This window comes from Parasteatoda tepidariorum, chromosome 1 (genome assembly GCF_982258835.1).
Source record: "Parasteatoda tepidariorum strain Cologne lab strain chromosome 1, Ptep-v5.0, whole genome shotgun sequence".
NCBI classification, from domain to species: Eukaryota; Metazoa; Arthropoda; class Arachnida; order Araneae; family Theridiidae; genus Parasteatoda; species Parasteatoda tepidariorum.
In genome coordinates this window covers 87,763,966-87,785,691 of record NC_141755.1, presented here as the reverse complement: position 1 = coordinate 87,785,691, position 21,726 = coordinate 87,763,966, and the positions used below count along the sequence as shown (strand labels likewise).

At 29.5% G+C, this 21,726-nt stretch overlaps 1 protein-coding gene across 1 annotated transcript in view; it reads left to right on the top strand.

Annotated features, from left to right (window-relative positions):
- Positions 1-21,726, top strand: part of LOC107446515 (retinoblastoma-associated protein) — a 50,901-nt gene that overhangs the window by 3,476 nt on the left and 25,699 nt on the right. Inside the window, exons 3-11 of the mRNA XM_087168468.1 lie at positions 586-641; positions 2,007-2,084; positions 3,474-3,605; positions 6,808-7,049; positions 11,430-11,509; positions 12,047-12,115; positions 13,702-13,814; positions 15,853-15,976; positions 19,255-19,428. Coding sequence (XP_087024594.1) covers positions 586-641; positions 2,007-2,084; positions 3,474-3,605; positions 6,808-7,049; positions 11,430-11,509; positions 12,047-12,115; positions 13,702-13,814; positions 15,853-15,976; positions 19,255-19,428 — 1,068 coding nt within the window. The remainder of the gene's footprint in view (positions 1-585; positions 642-2,006; positions 2,085-3,473; positions 3,606-6,807; positions 7,050-11,429; positions 11,510-12,046; positions 12,116-13,701; positions 13,815-15,852; positions 15,977-19,254; positions 19,429-21,726) is intronic.

The following is a 21,726-nucleotide window of genomic DNA, read 5'->3' as shown; positions in this document are numbered from 1 at the left end:
TAAGATGAAGAAAATTAAAAAAATGGCATACAATTATTTAATGTGTTGATTTTAAATATTATTTTAACAAAAATTTATGTTGTCTCACTTTTCTTTACTCCATATCGCTCCTTTGTCTCAAACAACTTCATAAAGAGATTAAAAAAATAAAAATTATGAACCAGAAAAAATTACTTTTATTAAGTAACATAAATTGAATAAATTTTTACTAAATGTAGTCCTTGACGGACGCTATACATTTCAAATATTTTATCTATATTTACATTTCAGTTGCTTAACAATGCTGCTGTTTAATTCTTAAAAATCATGAATTTCAATTTCATAAAATGAAATATATCATTTATTTGACTGATAGGATAAGTAATTATTAAAAAATTGAGTTATAACAATCACAGAATAGAAGCAAAAGTGATTATTACTAAGCTTATAGAAAATAAAATAAAAAATTTGAAATAAATTTTCAGATTCGTTCTATGTATTTGTTTCTTTTGCAAAATAAATAGCTTGCTATATGAAGAATATAATTTGAAATGAAGTTTTGATAAATATTTAAATATTCACAATAATATCATTTATATCTTACAGATTAACAAGAAAGCTCTCTTTGTGTGTGCAACATTCATTGCTGCTCAGGATTTATAGTAAGATAATTTGCTTTTATTACACTTTAATCTTTGTTTTTAACAATACTCTCATGTTTGTTGTTCATGGAAAGTGACGCCGGGTGGCTGAGTGGTAGCGCTTCACGCTCCTGTGCCTCAGGTCCTGGGTTTGATCCTTGGGCCGGGCAAGGTTGACTCAGCCTTTCATCCCTTCAGTGGGTCGATAAATGAGTACCAAGCATGTTTGGGAACTAAACACTGGGGGTTCTGCGTTTGGCTGACCACCTAACCGGCACCCCAGACCCCAAGGCCAAGAAAACTGAGATGGGCACAGTAGGCTTTGGCCCTCAATAGGCTGTCGCGCTATTGAGTTTAGTTCAGTTCACAGAAATTTTTTTATTTTATCTAAGTCTGTCTACAAAGCTAAATGCTTAATACTACTAACTAAATATTTAATTAATGACCATTAAAGATGTTATGAAAGCAATTAACAGTGGAGGGGTTTGTGGGGTGGAGGTTTGTAACTTTGTACTTTCAAGGGTGCAGACAGGTTTTTATAACTGTTATTGAACAGCCATTGCTGGGATCCTAACCCGGTTCACCTCGTTGGAAGGCAAACGTTCTATCCCCTGAGCCACCACATCTGTGTTTTTTGGTTTTTTACCAAACTCATTCCTGTCAAAAGAATCAATATAGAGTTCTATAAAAAATGAAACATTTTTTTTAAAAAAAATGGAGTGATTTTCAAACAAATTGCACCAAAAATGAGGTGGCAACAGAAGGTTTGAAACTAGTTACAAAAGTTAATCAATGTGGGTAGAAAGTTCTTTACTTGAAATTTTGTGTTTGCAGAAAGTATTTCATTTTATCGAAGTCTGCTCAGGAGAAACTTTTAAAGGCAAACTCTCTTTTATCTCCATTGTTATTTTAAAGATAAGAGAAAAAAAAGAGTTAAGATAAACCTAGAATGAGTAATGATGTTTCAAATACTGGAAAAATGATTTCAAAATATCTTATAAAAAATCAAGTTACTTCTCCACTCCATGATCTCCCCATTTTGATACTTGTTTGCATTTTGATCCTTAGAAAAGATTTTTTACAGTATTTGAAACTTACTGGTTTATTTCAAGTTACCTGAACTCACTCTAAACTTTAAATTTTTTATGTAGGTGAAAGAGAATTTGCAATGAAAAGTTACTTCAGCGGTATAGTGTCCTCTTAAATGTTATAGTATTTGTAATATGTCCTTAAAAAAGTATAAAAGACTTCTTTTTTTAGAAATCTACATTTAAAATCAGTTATTAATTTTTTCTGGTTAACTAATCCTTCAAAGTAAGTTACTAACTTACCATCTTTGTTTCTATTATGTGATTGTACATTAATACTTGTTTATATTGTCTTTAGTTCTAAAGGTTTGAATTCTAAAAAGGATACCCTCCCTCAGATAACAGTTTCAAAACTGCTTGAAAAAGCTGATATTAGGTAATTTACTTTTGATCTCTTTATCTTATTGTCTTATGTTCTTAATGGTCTGTAAGGAAAAATCTATGATCTTCATTTAATTTTATAGCTGTTAATTTCTAATGTTAAAATACAGTTATGTTATCACCTGAATACTTCTAACGGAAGTCGATTCAAAAGTATTCTTTTTTTTCTTCCCACAGTGCTTTAATATTTTTCTTATGTTAATTTTTATAATACGCTGTCATAATTCTGCTAAATATTAAACCATGAAAATAAAAAAACCACTCTTTGTACTTCATGATTCCTCAGAACATATGATATTCTATCCTGTAATAATTTGATTGGATTAGTCTTCATTTAATTTTAAAGCTGTTAATTTCTAATGTTAAAATACAGTTATTATGTTATCATTATTTTGAAATACTGAATGTGTGTTATAGTAAAATATTTATAAATAATAAATGTTGTATTTAAATAATCAACTTTTGTGAACATTAAATTAATAAAGCAAAACAATAAGAATAAAGCTCAAATAAAAGTACAGAAATGGACATAACATAGTTACGGTTCTATAAAGGAGACCTGAGGACAGTGTTTAAGGACAGTGCCCTGGAGAATCTTACTTTTTATAAATAGTATTAAAAAATGCTTGAAATAAACAACATTACCTTATATATATTTAAAAATAAATATCTTCTATTGTATAAAGTGTGAATTTTTTTTTCTACAAATAGTGATTGATTACCATGCAAATACCAATGATTTCAACAGTTTATTACCAAGAAAACTTAAAACGGCAACCGAAATATATTTTTCTACATTCCAATGAAAGTTTTAGGTACTTTGGCATTGAAAAATGTTTCAATAACAGTTCATTCGGAAAATTAATTTGACAAAATAATTCATACCTTTTGAATTTTTTATTATTTGTTATACCTTTATGTTTATTTAATTTAATTATTTCAATTAACGTCCATGGTTTGGAAAATTATTTTATTATTTGAGGTTTATAACTGGTTATCATCATTTTTTTTTTAAAATTATGCATTGTTTAAAAATGCTTTATTTGAGTTTTTGGGGTAATAAAAATGTGTTTAAATTTGTTAAAATTACTTCATATCTTAAAAATTAATTACTTTGTGTATGTGAATTTTTTTTAGCTTTTTTTTAAACATTATGCCATGTTATAGAAATCTAAAACATTTTTGTGCCCGGGGGCTATTAAGACAGCCCTGGTTGGGCAAGAACCTCAAAGTACAAAATGAAGAAATTAAATGTATTACTGTTTGTCCGGTTAAGGTTCTACTGTTGCTTTTCTTTATTTATGTTGTTTTGTTTTATAATTACAGCACAAAGTATACCTCGTCTTAATTTAGATTGAATCACTTATTTATTTTTTCTTTTTAGCATTATGGATTTCTTTTCTGTCACCCGTTTTCTAAAAACAAATTACAACCTAAGTGAGAAAGCCAAATTGTATTTTATAGCACTAGAAAGAAAATATTTAATAGTTATTGCTCTTTACGACAAGTTTGAAAGGTATGACTATTTTTTTAAAAAAAACTTATTTATTAATTTGGCAAAAATTTTAGTTTTTAAGCAGTACAATAAAAACTAGAATATGTCTTCTAGTTTTTATTTATTTTTTTTGTTTAAACAGTGTTTTTTGTAGGTTTTTCTCCAAGGAAAAAAAAAAGCCACAGTTGAAGGGTCTTGTTGTTAAGGCAAAAGCATTTTAAACTATATATACAGGGTCATTCTAAAAAGATGGGCAAAATTTAGGAAATGATAGTACACACCCAAGCAAACAATTTTTATCAAAGAATGCATGGTTGAAAACAAAACGCAAAGGTGCTGGCGCGTTTGGAATGTTGTTTGATGCAAACGTCTTATGTATGAGACTTCCATTGAATCTGCAGAAGAACTTGTCGCCAAGCTTTCGGCCGCTGCAGGGAAAGTTCGTGATATGCCTGGTGTGTTTCAGAATATTCGGCGTTGTACTGCGACTGTTTTGAACACTTATTATTGTAATCACATGCCATTAAATTTGCTTTTATAACTTAACTTCTTCGTTCTTTGTATGTTTTTGCCTCATATAGGAACATAAACTTTGACGCCGTCTAGCGGTTTTGCGTTTTGTTTTCGACTATGCATTCTTTAATGAAAATTGCTTGCTTTGGTGTGCACTATCACTTCCTAAAATCTTGCCCATCTTTTTAGAATCACCCTGTATACCATCTTGTTGTAAAGAATTATCTTAGGCTTTAGACAGACGAACAACTTAAATGTTTTAAAACTTATTAAACTTATTTGAAAAGCGCCAATTCGAAAAGATTTTTCCAGTACAGATGAAAATTACTTGATTTATTGAATAACTCTCATAGTATGCAAATGTTTATGCCTCCAGATAATGCTTCTTTTGTCTGAATTTTTTCGAGTTATCTTCGACAGATCTCTTTAGCACTAATATCTTTCTGCAAGATATTTTTAAACAAACATTTATGTTGCTAATTTAAATTAACAAAAGTGGTTTACAGAAGAAAAGAAAACTATATATATATTTATATAATTGAGCATGTAATAATTTTTTATTCTGGTATTATGGTTGATATTCTCACATTTTGTTAGGAGGGGATGCACAAATTATTTTCTTCTTCTCATTTTGCAAATAATCATCACAAAAAAAAAAAAAAAAAAAAAAATTATGAAAGACTTAGCAGTGATTGCTGAAAAAAGATCGATGTCAAAATCACACGAATCGGATTCTTTAAATGCTTGTTTCGTTTCGAGATTAGGTTGTTGTAATAAATAATATCTTACAAAAAACGTCAGATTTAAAGACTATGAAGAAATCAATAGCAATAACTGCCAAAAATTTGATAGAATTCTTGCCTTAAAAAGAAAATGCTCAAATGCATGATTAGAATTTTCTGTATCGTTTGAAATATATTGGGATATTTAAAAACTACTTGAAAATTAATATCTATAACTGCCGAAAATACAATCGAAACATTATATCGATATACGATACTATAGGCGTAAATTGAGAGTGTCAAGAAGTGATTATCTAAATGCATGATTCAAATATTACGTGTAAATTACCGTAGAAAAAAAGAACTTTTTTTCTTTCTGTACCATTCTGCGACAATGTCGCCGTGTTATTGCTATTCTGACATGGGGCTTTGGAGTATTTTTTTAAATGTTAAAAAATCAGACCACAAATGCTTTTAATTTGTATAAAATTGTGGCTTTTCTTCATATCAGCGTTTTATGTTACTAAGAGGACAATATAATGTAGCGAAATGTAGAATAAAAATTCATGAATAACTGTTGAACAATCATCAGGGTCATGAAAATTGCATTATATTCTCAAAAAAAAAAAAAGAGCATTCATGGTGCATAGCTATTTTAAAAAGTGCTTAAAGGTGCTTATTTTTGATTTTGGTTTTTTAAAGTCCCTTAAAGGCGCTTTTTTCATTCAGTGTTTTTAAAAAGTGTTTAATTTCCCCTTATTGAAAATGAGATTTTTTTTCTTTACCATTTCGGTTTTCACCACGTATTATGCAAAAGCGTGCTTTTCACATTGTCCTATTTAACGTTTTCACAATTCATTCAATCACCATCTATTTCAGCGTACCGTCGGTCCATAGCGTATGAAAGCACCAATCATTTTACATGTTTGATGTAATACTTGTTGGTCTGCTTGTGTGCCCACTGAGCTGGGTTTGGTGAGATTATTTCACTTTCATGTGCAACTCTGCTGCATTTTGCAAGATATTCTCAATTTCATGCTTCATTTCCCCCTCTCTGATATCAAACCGGAAAGTCTCATTTTATAATGGCTAATATAATCATGAAAAGAGTTCTTTGTCAGAAACTAGTTATTTTATTATGTTTATATAAAGTCTTTGAGAATTAATTTGCATTTTGTTAATATGTATATTGCTTTAAAATATTTTTAGTTCTTAAAGAGTACTTAAAAGGTGCTTATTTTTTGTTGAAAGTTTTGTCTATGCACCCTGGCATTATTTCCTGTGAAGACAGACCCTTCAAAAAAACAGCTTTAAATACTGAGGGAGCCAAGCTTGAAACTTTTGGATAGTTTATAAAATTAGTTTGAAAAGAAAAATGAAAGCATTTAAACTTTGTATTCAGATCTGACTGTATCTTTAAAGTCATTTTTGTGTATTTCACCTTACTTTATTATTTTAAGCTTCTAAGAGATAATGATCAAAATATGAAGCAAACCTCTGCACAAAAAAAGGCCATATTAAATATATTGTTGTTAAATGCTCAAAAGCATGCATTACTTAGAAGGGAAAACACTTTTAGATTATTTTTTAAAAGTGGGTGCAACGCTGAATCAATTAAAGATAGTTTTCTAATATTGTAATTATCAGAGTGGTGATTAGTTCTAAGAATTCATCTGATTACATATTGATTTTATAAATATTTTTGTTTGGAGCAATTTCATTCAATCTGTTCATGCTACTTGTAAAAATATTTGTTTCTTTTTATTTTTTTATGTAAAGGTTAGTAGCTTTTTTCTGGGAAATAATTTTTGGTTAAAATCAGTTTTTAACAAAATGAAAGATATTGAATTGAACCCTCAATTTTCAATGTATCTTACTGGCTTAAATTTTTTTTTTTAAAATTTTATTTCACTTCTTCTGTTATATAAAATTAGGCTAAATGTACATTCATCTTCATATTTTGAATAAAGTTTATTAATTCATTATAGTATGATGGGAGAAATATTTTACTCCACCATGGACGTTGGCCAAACTTCTAAAAGTAACAAAGATTTGAAAGTGAATGCAGTACTAAAGAATCACAAAGTTCTTTGCTGGATGTTGTTTATAGTTGCAAAAGCTAAAGTTTTATGGCATAGACAAGATTTACTTGCAACATTCCATCTACTTCTATGTTGCATTGGTGAAATAATAAAAATCACACCTTCATTTTTACTCCTGCCTCCATTTGGTAAGAATCATTCTCACTTATGATTGCAATGCATATTTTTTTATTTCATAAAATGCTCATAGCTTTTATGTAATTACAAATCTTCATTATAAAATCCTTCCTCAGTTATTTAATTTTTTGCACATTACTTTAACAGTGAGTATTATGCAATTACTGTGGAGAGCAAAATTTTTTTTTAAAATTATTTTTTAATAAATTCTAATTTTTAGTTGATTTTCTTCGTCTACATTATTCTAAAAAAATAAATCCCACTTTGGACTGATCATTAACACACGCTTCCCTGTAGAAATGCAGCAGTCAATGATCAGATGGGTGACCACTTTGATCAGCTTGCAAAGGACCAAAGAGAAGGACAATAGGAAAGTGCTTGACTTAGCATCCAAGTCTTCAGGCTACCAAAGCACAGAAGCTATCCCCTCTGCAAAAGATTAAAAAAAATATGTATATACACTGGTTATCATAAATTAAGGAAAATTCACAAAAATCGCGATAACTCAAGAAATTACACATGGAATTTTATGAAACTTACCCACAATATACAACACATAGTAAGGTATTAAACAACATAAAAAGAAATTATCAGACATTAATAGTAGTATAGAAATTAGCACATGTATAAAATAAACAAATTGGAAGTATCGGTTTGCAATAGAAAAAGTACCTTTAATATGGAATATGATTGCCTCTAGAAGCAATACAGCACAAACAGCGATGTGTGATGCTTTCAATTATGCGGTCTATCAGTTCAATAGGAAGTGAGAGCCATTGCTCTTGTAAAGCAGTTGCAAGCGTGGCAAGGGTCTGAGGGGGCGGATTGATGGCAGATACACGCCTCCCTAGAGCATCCCAAACGTGCTCGATAGGATTCAAGTCCGGGGATCGAGCTGGCCACTCCATGCGAGTAATTGTTTCCTGTTGAAGATAATCATCAACAATGCGAGCTCTGTGTGGTCTTGCATTATCGTCCTGTAACAGGAAGCAATCACCAATTGCCCCGGCATATGGGCGCACATAAGCATCAAGGATGTTGTCTCGATAAACCTGAGCATTCACGGTTCCCCTTGGAAAGACATGGAGGTATGTGCGCCCTCCTAAGGATATGCCTCCCCAAACACAGACACTGCCTCTTCCGTATGCATCTCTTTCACGGATGTTTGATGGATGATAACGGGTCCCAGGTTCTCTCCATATCAAATAACGTCTACTGTCACCTTCTAGACTAAACCTGGACTCATCCGTAAAGAGAACAGGCCTCCATTGATCTGACGTCCAGTGGACATGTTGTCGGGCCCACTGCAAACGGTCTCTCCTATGGCGTGATGTGAGCGGCACGCAAATGGCTGGTCGTCTCGCATACAGACCACCTTCGTGGAGCCTTCTGCGCACAGTTGACGTTGACACCAACCTTCCGGTGGCTGCAGCAAGAGAGGATCTAAGATGTGTCGGAGTAGCGGTTCTATTCCTGCGTGCACTTAATGTCAAATATCGGTCATCGGCACTGGTCGTAACAGTTGGCCGTCCTTGACTGAACCTCCTAGATGCCGAATCTGTGGTTTGAAATTGCCTCCAAAGTCTATGAACCACAGATGGACTCACATTTAGCCATCTGGCCACTTCTGATTGACTCTGCCCTGCCTCTAGTCTCCCGATGGCTCTCCATCGTAGTTCTTCAGGCAAATGATGCCTAGAGGTCATTATTACGAATTGGCTATCTCAGATTTTCAATGTCGCAATCACAGTAAAATTTGTGTGCTTTCTCTCAAACTTGGACTTTTATGCTCCAGGCAGATGACGTAAGCCGAGTGCAGCGCCACTAATTTGCATATTGCAATTTTACTCAGCTACTCTTAGTGGACAACATATGCAAATTTTGCACGGTTTGGCTTACTTTTGAAAGAGTTATCGCTATTTTTGTGATTTTTCCTTAATTTATGATAACCAGTGTATATATATAATGGCATGTCTTCGGATAATCCTCAGGGATGCTTCCCAAATTTTTGCCAATAACAAATTGTGCAGATCTAGTGCTACAAAAATAAATATTACTACTGCTACTTCTCTAAAAAGTGAATTTTTATTAATTTATTTTAAAATCTAAAACTGTTGAATGATTCTGATACTTTAGAATCCAGGTAAACCAAATTTCAGTAATTTACACGAATTCTGCTTGCAGGTAGTAAGAATTTAAACATGTTTTAAAAGAAATCTTTACATAAAAAACATTATTATAGCCATTCATGAATAAAATTTATCTGATTAAAGGAAATTATATTTAATTGCTAGAATAGAAGCAACAGATACTGCTCTTATAACTTGTGTACTGCTAGACTAGATATACTGCTTGACTAGATTGTTATACTGCTCTTAAATTTTTCTTAAAGTACTTTTAAAAGTTACTGAATTATAATGTGATATGGATGGTCGAATTAATGTAAACAGCAAAAAGCTTTCTAAAATTGAAAGAAATTTAGAAAACTTCTGGTGTTCCTACGCTTATGTTATACTTACAAGACGATTGTGAACAATCTTAATATTCTAGGAAGTTTTATTATTGTAATTTGTGATTAAATTTACCCGTAATTTTACCATTCATAAGAGTTTCTGATAATTTACAAATTCCAATTAGTTGTGAGCCTAAGACAAATTTAAGAAAATTAATATCGAAACATAAATAAAGTGTAAAGTTTGCCATGTTTTGAATGTTATCCCTTATTTGGTTATATTTGTGTAAAATATCACCATTTGATATTTTTTGGCTTTAAACTTGGCATGCTTGCAGAGTCTTCTGAATTTGTTGTTGGTTTCGTTGAAATTTGAATTGAAAGAATGCGTCAGATTGTAAACACTATTAGTATAATAATATTGGATGGCGTGCGTTTTCAAGTTTAGGCATAAAAATCAATCGGTAGTAGTAACCCGGAAGTCTAACGACGAATTTTAACCCTTACTGCCATCTGTGCTTAGCTTTACAGGATTAACCATCCATAGAAGGCCGGGATAGCCTCCTTGGTTGGGCACTGCACCCATGTCCAAGAGTTCGTGGGTTCGATCCCAGCCGGCCGAAGACTCCCCATGTTGTAAATGGTGACTGATGCACGTTAAATCTGTCGAGTCGCTAAGTCCTCCATGTTCACATCACAAATCAAACCTCTGGAGGTACTGATCAACGAGTTTCCTTGTCTTCTGCATTGGTTCAAAATTACAAGGCTATGAACTTGAACATTTGTAGTCGTAAACCCAAAATTGGGTTAGCTGTTTTTTAATTTTATTTTATTTCTAATGCAGCTGGCGATATAGACATTATTCTAACGCCGTACAGAGATCGAAAGAAAAGAAAAATACAAATACAGAAAGAGATGAAATATACAAAATACAAAAACAAAAGCAAAACATCAAACACAAAAATTAAATCAAGAACTTAAATTGAATAAAAGTTATTCGGCCTCCCAGTATCGGGAGTTGATGCAGCTGTTTGTGAGAACTGAACAGTTGAGAAGATGTTCAGCATTCATCGTCGCACCACTGTGGCAGAGGGGACAGGCAGGATTATCCTCTTTTTTAAGATGAAAAAGATTAGTGTATAAGCAATCGTGCTTGGTAACAAGACGAAAGGCAGCTACAGCACTGCTTCTTGGGCAATCGGGGAGATTAAGGATGTCATTTTCCCACAATTTTTCTTTCAGCAATGATATATGTGTTGACTTAATTGCATGATTACTCATTAACTAAGTGAACTTATAGCTAATCAAGTTATGGGTTAGCTGTTCAACAATGGATATATATATAAAGAAAAAAACGTCCATAGAGAAACTAATAAGCTTGTGTTTCATTTTGTTTTTAAAGGATGTATAAATGACACAAATGGTATGACAATCAAATTTTCATACATGTGAGCTACAAGACAAAATTTATGTATGGCTGATGAAAATTTCAATTATATAAGTTTTTAGTTAGTTTTGTTACTGCTGTTTAAGTAACAAATTTTACATTATTGATTTCATAACTCAATAAACGGGGAACATTAAATTAAAACTTAATAATTTTAATGTAATGATTAATTAGTTCAGAAAGAAAAGCATTAATTTAAAATATATTTTAAATGTTTTGATGTGTTTATTTTAGCAAATTTTCAACCTTGAAGAAAATATTTTGCCTATTTCACCTCACCAATATTTCACCTCATGCTCAAATTTGTTATTAAAATTAAATAATGTAATTAAATATTTTTTTATACAATTTAAAAAAATAATTTGAGAATAATTATTTAATGCTTCTGTAAAATTCATATTATTTGTATTGTATAGTAAGTATCTAATGTAATCTTGTTTATTATGCTGTAGTGTAGTTTTATTGATTTCTTTGTCATTTTCTAACTTGTAGATAGTATTGCTGGAAGAAGCGAAAATCCTTTAACAATACTCGAAGCTTTGAGTTCCCATTTCAAGACTGACTTTGAAGAAGTAAAAATGAATCTCGTTTTTATTATTTTTTTCCTAAGCCTAAGCTTTTTTAATGATTTAAAAAATTACTTGTGTTAACTTGAAACAATATAGTTTGTGAAGATATTTCCCTAATATTTTAGCAACAGATGTATTTTTTGCGTAACTTCTTGATCAAGGAAATTAAAAAAAACGAGTCTGGAAAAGTCATGGATTTTTTTTCTTCTGAGTGTTTGTGATCACCATGGGTACAGACATTAAACATTCTTGACCCGACATCACAGACACTTGGAAACTTTTATGGTTCTAAAAAAACATTTTGAAAATGGCTTGCCGTATTTAGAAGGTAAATTTAATGATGTTTGAAATTACCTGTATAACATAAAATTCTATACTATGCAAAGCTTCACGTTTCAAGGTTTGCATTATGAAGATTTCCACTATTAGTTTTAAAATATGCATTTTAATTATATATATATCAATATTTAAATATCTTAAAAAAGTGTAATATTTTTAAGTTTTTTATTTATTACAAGTTTCTTATTTTTTTTTTCTTAGGTAAAAGCTGTAAACAATGGATGGTTGCATGTCGCCGGTGAATTGATGGCAGAAAATAGTCCTATAGAGGTTTGTTGTGTTGTGCATATGGATGTTACGGAAAATTCTTTGCCATTTAATAAGACATAAAATTAGAATTTTTAATTTTTGTGTGGAAAACAACCAGGTTTACAGTTAAAATTTTAATATCTGTTTGAATTAAAAATTTTAAATTTTATATTTGTTGACGTTTTTCCACATCAATTTTTTTTATTATTTTTTTTAAAATCCTATGAATGTGCTTAAGTGTAAAAATCGGTTATTGTACAGATTATCTAGCTAATCTGCATATTAATTTAGGTGATAAAATTAAAGTACCAAGAAATTGTTTCATTTTTTAAATTTGCTAGTTAATCTACAAACTACCTAAATAATTTTCATATTATATACTAGGCGCTCATTAAAGTTAAAATAAGAACTTAGCTGGAAGAACCGTTTGAAATAAACATTTTATATTTGTTGATGTTTTTCCAAATCTAAATTTTTTTTAAAAAAGAAATTCTATGAATGTGCTAAGGTCAGTTATTCTACAGATTATCTAACTAATCTGCAGATTAATTTAGGTGATTAAATTAGAGTACCAAAAAAATTGTTTCATTTTTTAAATTAGCTAGTTAATCTGCCAACTACCTAGATAATTTTCATATGATCTACTAGGCCCTCATTAAAGTGAAAGAAAGATTTTTGCTGGAAGAACCGCTATGGTTCTATACACTTAAATTAACATAGCATCATTTAATTATTTTTCAATATCTAAAGAACCTAGTTACTACAATCAAACAATCAGCACATTATTTTATGAAATTAATAGCTAAGAAAACTAAAATGCTAGGAATCATTGTTTAAAATATTTTTATACTATTATGAAATTTAATGTAATTGATTTATTTTTCAGTATCTAAAAAATCGAGACAATAAATACAATCTGTAAATTAGGAATGAGAGAACCAATTTTTTGAACTTAAACAGTACAATACAAGGACCATTAATATAACCACATGTTGATAAATTACAGAAGACTATCGATTCCGCACTTTAACATATAGTCCTTGTTTATCTGCAGTTTAGCTAGGTAATGTGCATATTAGCTGCTGTTATAAATATTCATATTTAAATTCTTTCTACATAGTATAAAGTAACATGTTGTTTCAAACAGATTTAATTAAGATTTTACTCTATGATAATAATAATGATGTTATTTTGAGCTGTCAAATATTAGTTTAAGTTGCTATTAAATTAGTCATTATTGTGTTGGAAATACAATGAAAGCTAATAATATTTTATCAAAATTAACATTTTATCGTTATAATGGGAAATTTTTATAGTCAAAATCTGAAAAATTTGATTATGTTTCTGATGTGTATTTAAATAACTTAGTATCTTCAAAATGGTACAGTCCTAAATTAAAAGTAACTTTGTGTTTACAGGGTTAACATAAGTCTTTGTTCTTTTTTTTTTTTCAAACCGACTCTGTTTCTATTTTTTCACCTGAATGTAATTTTAGTTTTGAAATTTTATTTTCGATACTTCTAATAAATAATGCATTTAAATTTTTTTCATTGTGAATAATTTGTCTTGCTCAAATTGCTTCATTAAATTTAAAATTGTTTTTCCAGATTAAAAATCTAGAGCTTATTTACTCAGACTTGTATGCTCAAAATGGTGATATTGATGAAAGTGGTTTCCTAGTCAAAGATTGGCATCTATTACCATCTGTATCAGAGAATATGTAAGTTCAGAGGTAGATTAGATGTATTTTTGTTGTAGAATAATTTTTTTGATTTGCATTTATCTTGGTGAAGCAAAATATTTGTATCCATTGTAACATACTTGTCGTGAGTAATAGAATATTTTATTCACCAGACCTTTATAATATACATGAACAGTGGAGAAAATTTTTCACCATTGCGGAATTTTTTTTACTATTACTAAAAAAGAAGGAAAAAACTCCCACTTAAAGGAAGAAAGTTTGTCTTTTTCGAATTCCCGGGAAAAATAATTTATATTTACGCATTTTCCTACCAATGCAAACGTGATTTTAAATTACATTTCCATTATTTGAAATCACACCATCTTATTTACGTTATTCTTATTTACATGATTTAAGATCACACCTTGTGTTTTGTATTTTCACGATTCAATATCCCATTTCGTATTCATGCGATTTAAACTTCACTGTTTTAATTCGTGTTAAAATGACTTAAAAATCATACATCGGAATTCCAATTCATGTGATTATAAAATAAAACTTCCTATTCGTGCGATTTTAAATTCAAATAACGAGATTTATAAGAGTGGGATTTTAAAATGAAACATTGAGATTTTAGACTTTGTGGCGAGGTTAGTTCTTTCTATAGACAATAAACTATACATTTTGAACTATAAACTTTTTACATTATTTTTTTTACTTTGCTTAGAGGTTGAAATTTCAAAAGCTAAGCCAACTAAAAGTGATTAATTTGTTTCTCGTTAGTTCTAAAGCTGCAGAAAATAAATACATAAGTGCATATTTGGTGTTTTTAAGTACTTGTATTTAAAAATTATTTCAAAACATTTTTAGATTAATCTGTTTCACACAAATATTGCTTTATTTATTAAGTATAGGTGAAATGATCTATATATAACACAAAATTCCATTAAACACAAAGCCATAGCTTTCGATGTATGAGCTATAAAGTTATTCTATTGTACATTCAACTTTTAATGTACATGCATAACTGCCAACTCTCCTGGATTTTCCAGTAGACTACTGGATTTTGCCAGTTTCTCCTGGTCTACTGCTTTAATAAAAATTCTCCTTGTTTTTGTACATTTTAGAAAATTTCCTAAAATTGAGTAAGTTTCCTAAAAAATTTCCTATTAAAATGGAATTTTTGTCACGGATTATTGCTACCTTGAATATTTAAATAAATATTACTAATATATAATGAAACAAGCATCATCTCAAATATCTGTTTAAAACTCTTCTTGTTCTAAAATGTTCAGTTTATTTTTATTCTGAACTCCTTTTTCAAACTTAATTAAAAAATCTTTTAGCTAATGATGAATTAAATATCTATTAATTACTATTCAAAATTATGAGTTAACATAATACGTAACATTTCAAGCATATTTAACGGCAATCATAACTGGAAAACATTAGTCTTTGTATTTTGATGACTATAAAATTCCCTATGTGTAAAATATTTAGTACATAATGCAATAATTATCATGAAATTTATATTTTGAAAAATCTACTAAATTTTTTCCTATCTATGTTAGCAGCTATGTACATGCAAATTTTTAAATTAACTTTAAAATTTTAAGGATTTTTTACTGTTGAACTGCCTTTTGATTAATTTATCCACCTTTTAAGATAAAATATTCATTGTTAGAAAATAAGCATTAAAATTGAAAACTCACTTTAACAACCCAGAGAGTGGTTCACTGAAATATTTTGTATTGGGAATTATTAATACTCATATCATTAATTTTATTACGGTTTTACTTATTCAATTTGTTTGTTGTCCTAACAATTTCCATTCTTTTTTAGAGAATAATAATTATTTATTGACTAAATTTTGTTAATTTTATTTTTTAACAAATGCACTTATCAAATTGCCCTATTAAAAAAGTATTATTAGTACTTGATGCATTATCAAATAATTATATTCTTAGTTTAACATTTGTTGAATGCTTGAATCCTTGTAAAAACTAACTATTTTTTTAGTTCTTTAATGCAAAGCCAGCTTTTCATGATATATTTTAATTTTTTTCTTTCTTTCTAGATCTTCTCCTCGTAAATTTTCCTCCATGTCTGTGAGGAGAACTTTAGATACAGCTGAGGCTCTAAATACAATTTTGATGTCTGCTGCTGATGATATCACTCAGAGCCTCAAGCTTTGTTTACAAGTAAAACGCATTTTTATATTATATAAATTCCTTACTCAAATTGCTCAATAGCTAATAAAGAAACTGTCATGTGTGAAAATTTTCTGTATTGTATATAAATTATTCATCTTTCAAAGTTCAAGGTCAGTTACGATTTTGACTAATTCTTACAAATTAGTCAAAAACCTTAGTGCTTTAATATATAACACCATTGATCCTCTAATTCAGTGTTCCCCCAACCTTTTCCTAACCCCGGACCTGTCAATGTTTGATAATTTTGCCGCGGCCCGGTGGGGGGGGGGGGACGTTGATTATTTATGTTTTAGATTATTTTGATTTATTAATTTTAATTTAATTGTATTTAAACATGCCTTTAAAATAAAATGTAGTTACACCAGAAAATAAAGATAAAGTGATGTAACATTGTAACTTACTTGAACGTTAAATCAATGAGTCCTGATCCAGAGAGAAGACGAAGTCCTTCATTTGTTCCTATGTAAATTTCGAGCCGTGCTTTCGTGTTTTATTTATGATATTTACAGTTATGATGATTGATTTTTTTAAAATTAAAACTAATTAAAAAAGAAAGTAGTTGCAGTGTTTTTTTAAAATTTTTTTATTTATTTTTTATTTTATTTTATTTTTTTTCTTTTCAAAACACTAAAAAATTAATGCCACTACCATACCTTTTTTTTAAATAAATAAAATTTTAATGGAGCACAAATATTTTTTATTTGGGGTATAAACCTAGGAATTTAAATTCAGTTTCAATGAAATATGTGGCCTGGTACCATTTGACCCGTGGACCGGTGGTTGGGGAACACTGCTCTAATTTATACATACTCATGATAGCAGAATTTACTGTGTGAATTAATTTATTAAAAAATAATGATGAAAAAAACCAATGAAACCCTTAAAAGAAATCTTGAAAAAAAATCCAGTATGTTTTGTTTCTGAAAAAGCTACCATTTGACCCGTGGACCGGTGGTTGGGGAACACTGCTCTAATTTATACATACTCATGATAGCAGAATTTACTGTGTGAATTAATTTATTAAAAAATAATGATGAAAAAAACCAATGAAACCCTTAAAAGAAATCTTGAAAAAAAATCCAGTATGTTTTGTTTCTGAAAAAGCTACCATTTGACCCGTGGACCGGTGGTTGGGGAACACTGCTCTAATTTATACATACTCATGATAGCAGAATTTACTGTGTGAATTAATTTATTAAAAAATAATGATGAAAAAAACCAATGAAACCCTTAAAAGAAATCTTGAAAAAAAATCCAGTATGTTTTGTTTCTGAAAAAGCTACCATTTGACCCGTGGACCGGTGGTTGGGGAACACTGCTCTAATTTATACATACTCATGATAGCAGAATTTACTGTGTGAATTAATTTATTAAAAAATAATGATGAAAAAAACCAATGAAACCCTTAAAAGAAATCTTGAAAAAAAATCCAGTATGTTTTGTTTCTGAAAAAGCTACCATTTGACCCGTGGACCGGTGGTTGGGGAACACTGCTCTAATTTATACATACTCATGATAGCAGAATTTACTGTGTGAATTAATTTATTAAAAAATAATGATGAAAAAAACCAATGAAACCCTTAAAAGAAATCTTGAAAAAAAATCCAGTATGTTTTGTTTCTGAAAAAGCTACCATTTGACCCGTGGACCGGTGGTTGGGGAACACTGCTCTAATTTATACATACTCATGATAGCAGAATTTACTGTGTGAACTAATTTATTAAAAAATAATGATGAAAAAAACCAATGAAACCCTTAAAAGAAATCTTGAAAAAAAATCCAGTATGTTTTGTTTCTGAAAAAGCTACCATTTGACCCGTGGACCGGTGGTTGGGGAACACTGCTCTAATTTATACATACTCATGATAGCAGAATTTACTGTGTGAATTAATTTATTAAAAAATAATGATAAAAAAACCCCAATGAAACCCTTAAAAGAAATCTTGAAAAAAATCCAGTATGTTTTGTTTCTGAAAAAGCCTGGGTTTTTTACAACCCTGATTTTAACCAAAATGTGGAATGAAGCATTTGTTACTACCACCTCCCTAGCAAGTGTGACATCATTTATGGATAGCCACTATTTTATCAATTAACAATTTTTGTTCCATTTTGTAGGTATGTATACAATGAGGCTCCCCTTTTTGATAATTTAGTCTTCTAAGGACAATTATTCCTCATTAAAAATCAAGGTTAATAATTTTCACTTGTGAGAGTTGTTAGTCTATTTTTCATGATGCCCACAATACATTTGCAGCTATCAAAAGTCTTGTTGCAGAATATCATATACAGTCCTCCTTATAATAATGTTTGGTATTTTTACAGTACGTGCGTTTGATTTTCTATATCAATAAATCTAGAATTAGAATAACGTCATTGTTGGATTCTATTGGGCAAGGTAAGATAAATATATGTCTCACAAGCTTTAGGAATCTGACTAAAATTTTATTTTGTTGGATTTGTCTTTTATTTTGCAGTATTTACTTTTAGCCAGGTGTTATCTGATTAAATGTTTTTTTTTTAAAAAATATATATGTATTTTTAGGATGCAGATGAATTGAAAATCATTTTTTTTAACAAAATTATTTGCATTAGACTTTTTTACTACTACTGTTTGATTCTACTACATTAAATATGCAATAATGTTTATTTTTTCCACTCTGCTATCAGTTTTTATTTTTATTTTATCTAATCATCTGTAAAACCTAGTATCTGTAAGTGACAGTTTTATTGCTGCATGAAAATAATTATATAGGTTTTTATAAATTATCTATTTATATAAACCCAATTTATTTTGTAAAATATAAATTATCTGTTAACTACTGTTAAAAATACTTGGATAACATTGATAAAGAATTGTAAACATTTTTTTAAAAAGATTTGTAGTTATGTATCAGTAGTTGTTGTGAAAATAAGTTTTAAAATTGCTATGCTTCTCACTGTTAAAATAAGATTTACTGTTGCACATTAATAACATGAAGTTATATTTTTATTTCAATAATTTGAAAACTTGTAACTTATTTGCAATAAACATATCATTTTTGAAGATGTCATTATCTGCCTAAAATTTCATTAAATAAGAAAGTAGGTGTATCATTTATGTTTGACTTTAGATACTAAATAATGCATATATTATATTTTTCACTGACACTTATAAGTATATAATCTAGAATATCTATTTTTGCAATGATTAAAATAGACACAGATTGTATACTCAAGTATAATAAATTTCTGAGTTACTCATATTTTTTCTTACTTTTTTTTTTTAGAAATGTAACTTTAACGCTTCGTCCTATATAAAGGAATTTCTGAATACATCGAAAATGCTATTCGTCCATCAATTTGTGAGAGCCCATGAAGGTAGTGACGAGAGTTTAGCTGAAAGAAGATTTACTCTAGCTTCTAGATTCTATTATATCATGCTAGATGCACTGTTAAAAAAAGTAATTTTTTTAAACATTTTTTTTACATGTAGCTAGTTTATTTTCTTCCTCATTGGCATTACAACCTTAGATAGCCCCTAGCCAGTTATACCATCTACTTATTTCAGAGGCAATTGTATTCCGGGTTTTTTGTATCATCCTTCCAAGTCTATAGACTTGGAGCAGGGCATGTGATTTTTGTCGCGAAATTCCAAGACCATTAATTTGTTGACTTCCGCGAATCAAAACTTATAATCCGACAAAATTTTCACTGCAATCTGAAATTTAAATGTTGAAACATTCGTTAAGTTGCGTTAACGAGACGTTTTCATATACATGATTCTTTTGCAACTTTGATTTTTTTGTTTGTTTGTCGGATGTTTATAGTTTTTAATATTTGAAACTATACTGATACCCACTATTATTGCGATTCATATTCATACGATTTGAAAATCATACATCGCGATTTGTATCCAAGTGATTTAAAAATCCACTATTGCGATTTGTATTCCCAATAATATATATATATGTTAAGTTTAGAACCCAATATAGTGATTCTTGTAAGAACTAAGTTTTTTTCTTAAAATAATTACTAGAAAAGTGTGATATTCTTTATTGATAAGTATTTAATTATAAAACTTTGTTCAAAAAATTATATTAAATATGAATAATATAAAAATTGATAACTTTTTGTCGATTTTTTGCACATTAAATTTTAAGGGTTTTTCACTTTGTGTTACAATCACCCCTGTTATTTATATCATTATTGAGTCAGACCAATAAAATATGGACTGCTCTCTCTTTTGAGTTTGGGTAGGTTTTGGCCAGATATGCATAATATTCACGAATGTGCAAACACTGTTCATGGAAAAATGTTTAATATCTCTTAATAAATATATATACATATGCAAATCGTCCAAATTCCCATATTTTACCCCACAATTAATTTTTGAAAATTCAGATACAAGAACAAAAAATCTGGTAAATCCATAAACAGTTTTATATCATTGGAAAACTGCTAAATTTAAAGAAAATTTTTTAAATTCTATTTTGACTAATCCTTTCCTTTAAATATAAATTCAGTGTGTGATCTCTTAATCAATTATCATATTGTGTGATCATCTCATAACTAATGAATACTTATAAATTAATGAAGTATGTAATTAATACTTAGAAAAACAAAAGAAATAAGTTATTGGTTTTCCTTTGTTAAGGAAAAGAAGCCAACAGTAAAGCAAGTTTAACAGCTGAAATGTTTATTTGCTATCTCGTTTATAAACAAACAACTGGTGCTGAGGTTATAGGTCAGGTGATTGTTATCAGCCGTCTTCTATTGCTCACTTTTAAAGCATCTCATTCTATATTTGCTGTTCTTTTCTAAATTCCATTCATTGAAGAACACTTCCAAAAATACTTCTTAAAATTTATTTCTCAATCATGACATGGATTTCTTTGTCTTTTTCAACCAAGTTTGATCTGCTTAAGTTAAAATAAGTCTGATTAAACATTTATAAATTGTTTTCTTAGTTCTTGTGATCAAGTTTGACCTTAAATACTTTTTTAAGACAAAGGAATATTTTTTGGCGGAATTGATTTTGTTATGTATTTTAGCTGTTTTATTGTTTTGTAAGTTATCAGGAGGTCCAGTGACTGAGTGATCCCCTTCCACAGATCCAGGGTTTTACCCTCGAACCAGGCATGGTTGACTCAGCCATTCATCTCTTCAGCGGCTTTCTGGTGCAGTTAATGAAAATAGCATTCCTGTCTTGTTCATGAAAACAACTTTAATCATGAACTGCACAGGAAATATTGACAACCAAAGATTGTAAAAGTAATAAAATCTTACTAAATTAGTTGGCAGTGACATCTATCCATGTGAAAATTCAAATCTTACTAAAAACTAACATTTTTAAATATGGAAGAAACAAAAAAAAGAGATCAATCCATATTCAAAATGATTAACTGTGGTAAGATGTAAAATATTGTATCAGTCTGCTCAGCTTGGAGAGAGCGGTTTGAATAGCATTGACTTGCACTAATATGTAGTGCTGAGGAAGTTGATTTAGTCGAAGTCTCTGCATTTCATTTTCTAAATTTGACCCAGTAATGCCTAAATTATGACTTTTGCAATGATTATTTGCTTATCAATTATGAATGTGGGGAAAATCAACTGGAAAAATACAAACAATTCTGCTTAAAATTTTTTTATAAAAAAACGGTGAAATATTCTATATTGTTTTACTGACTATGAGGGTGGGAGGTAGATGTTGTGTAAACAATAATAATTGATCATCTATAATTCCATTCCTTAAAGTGCAC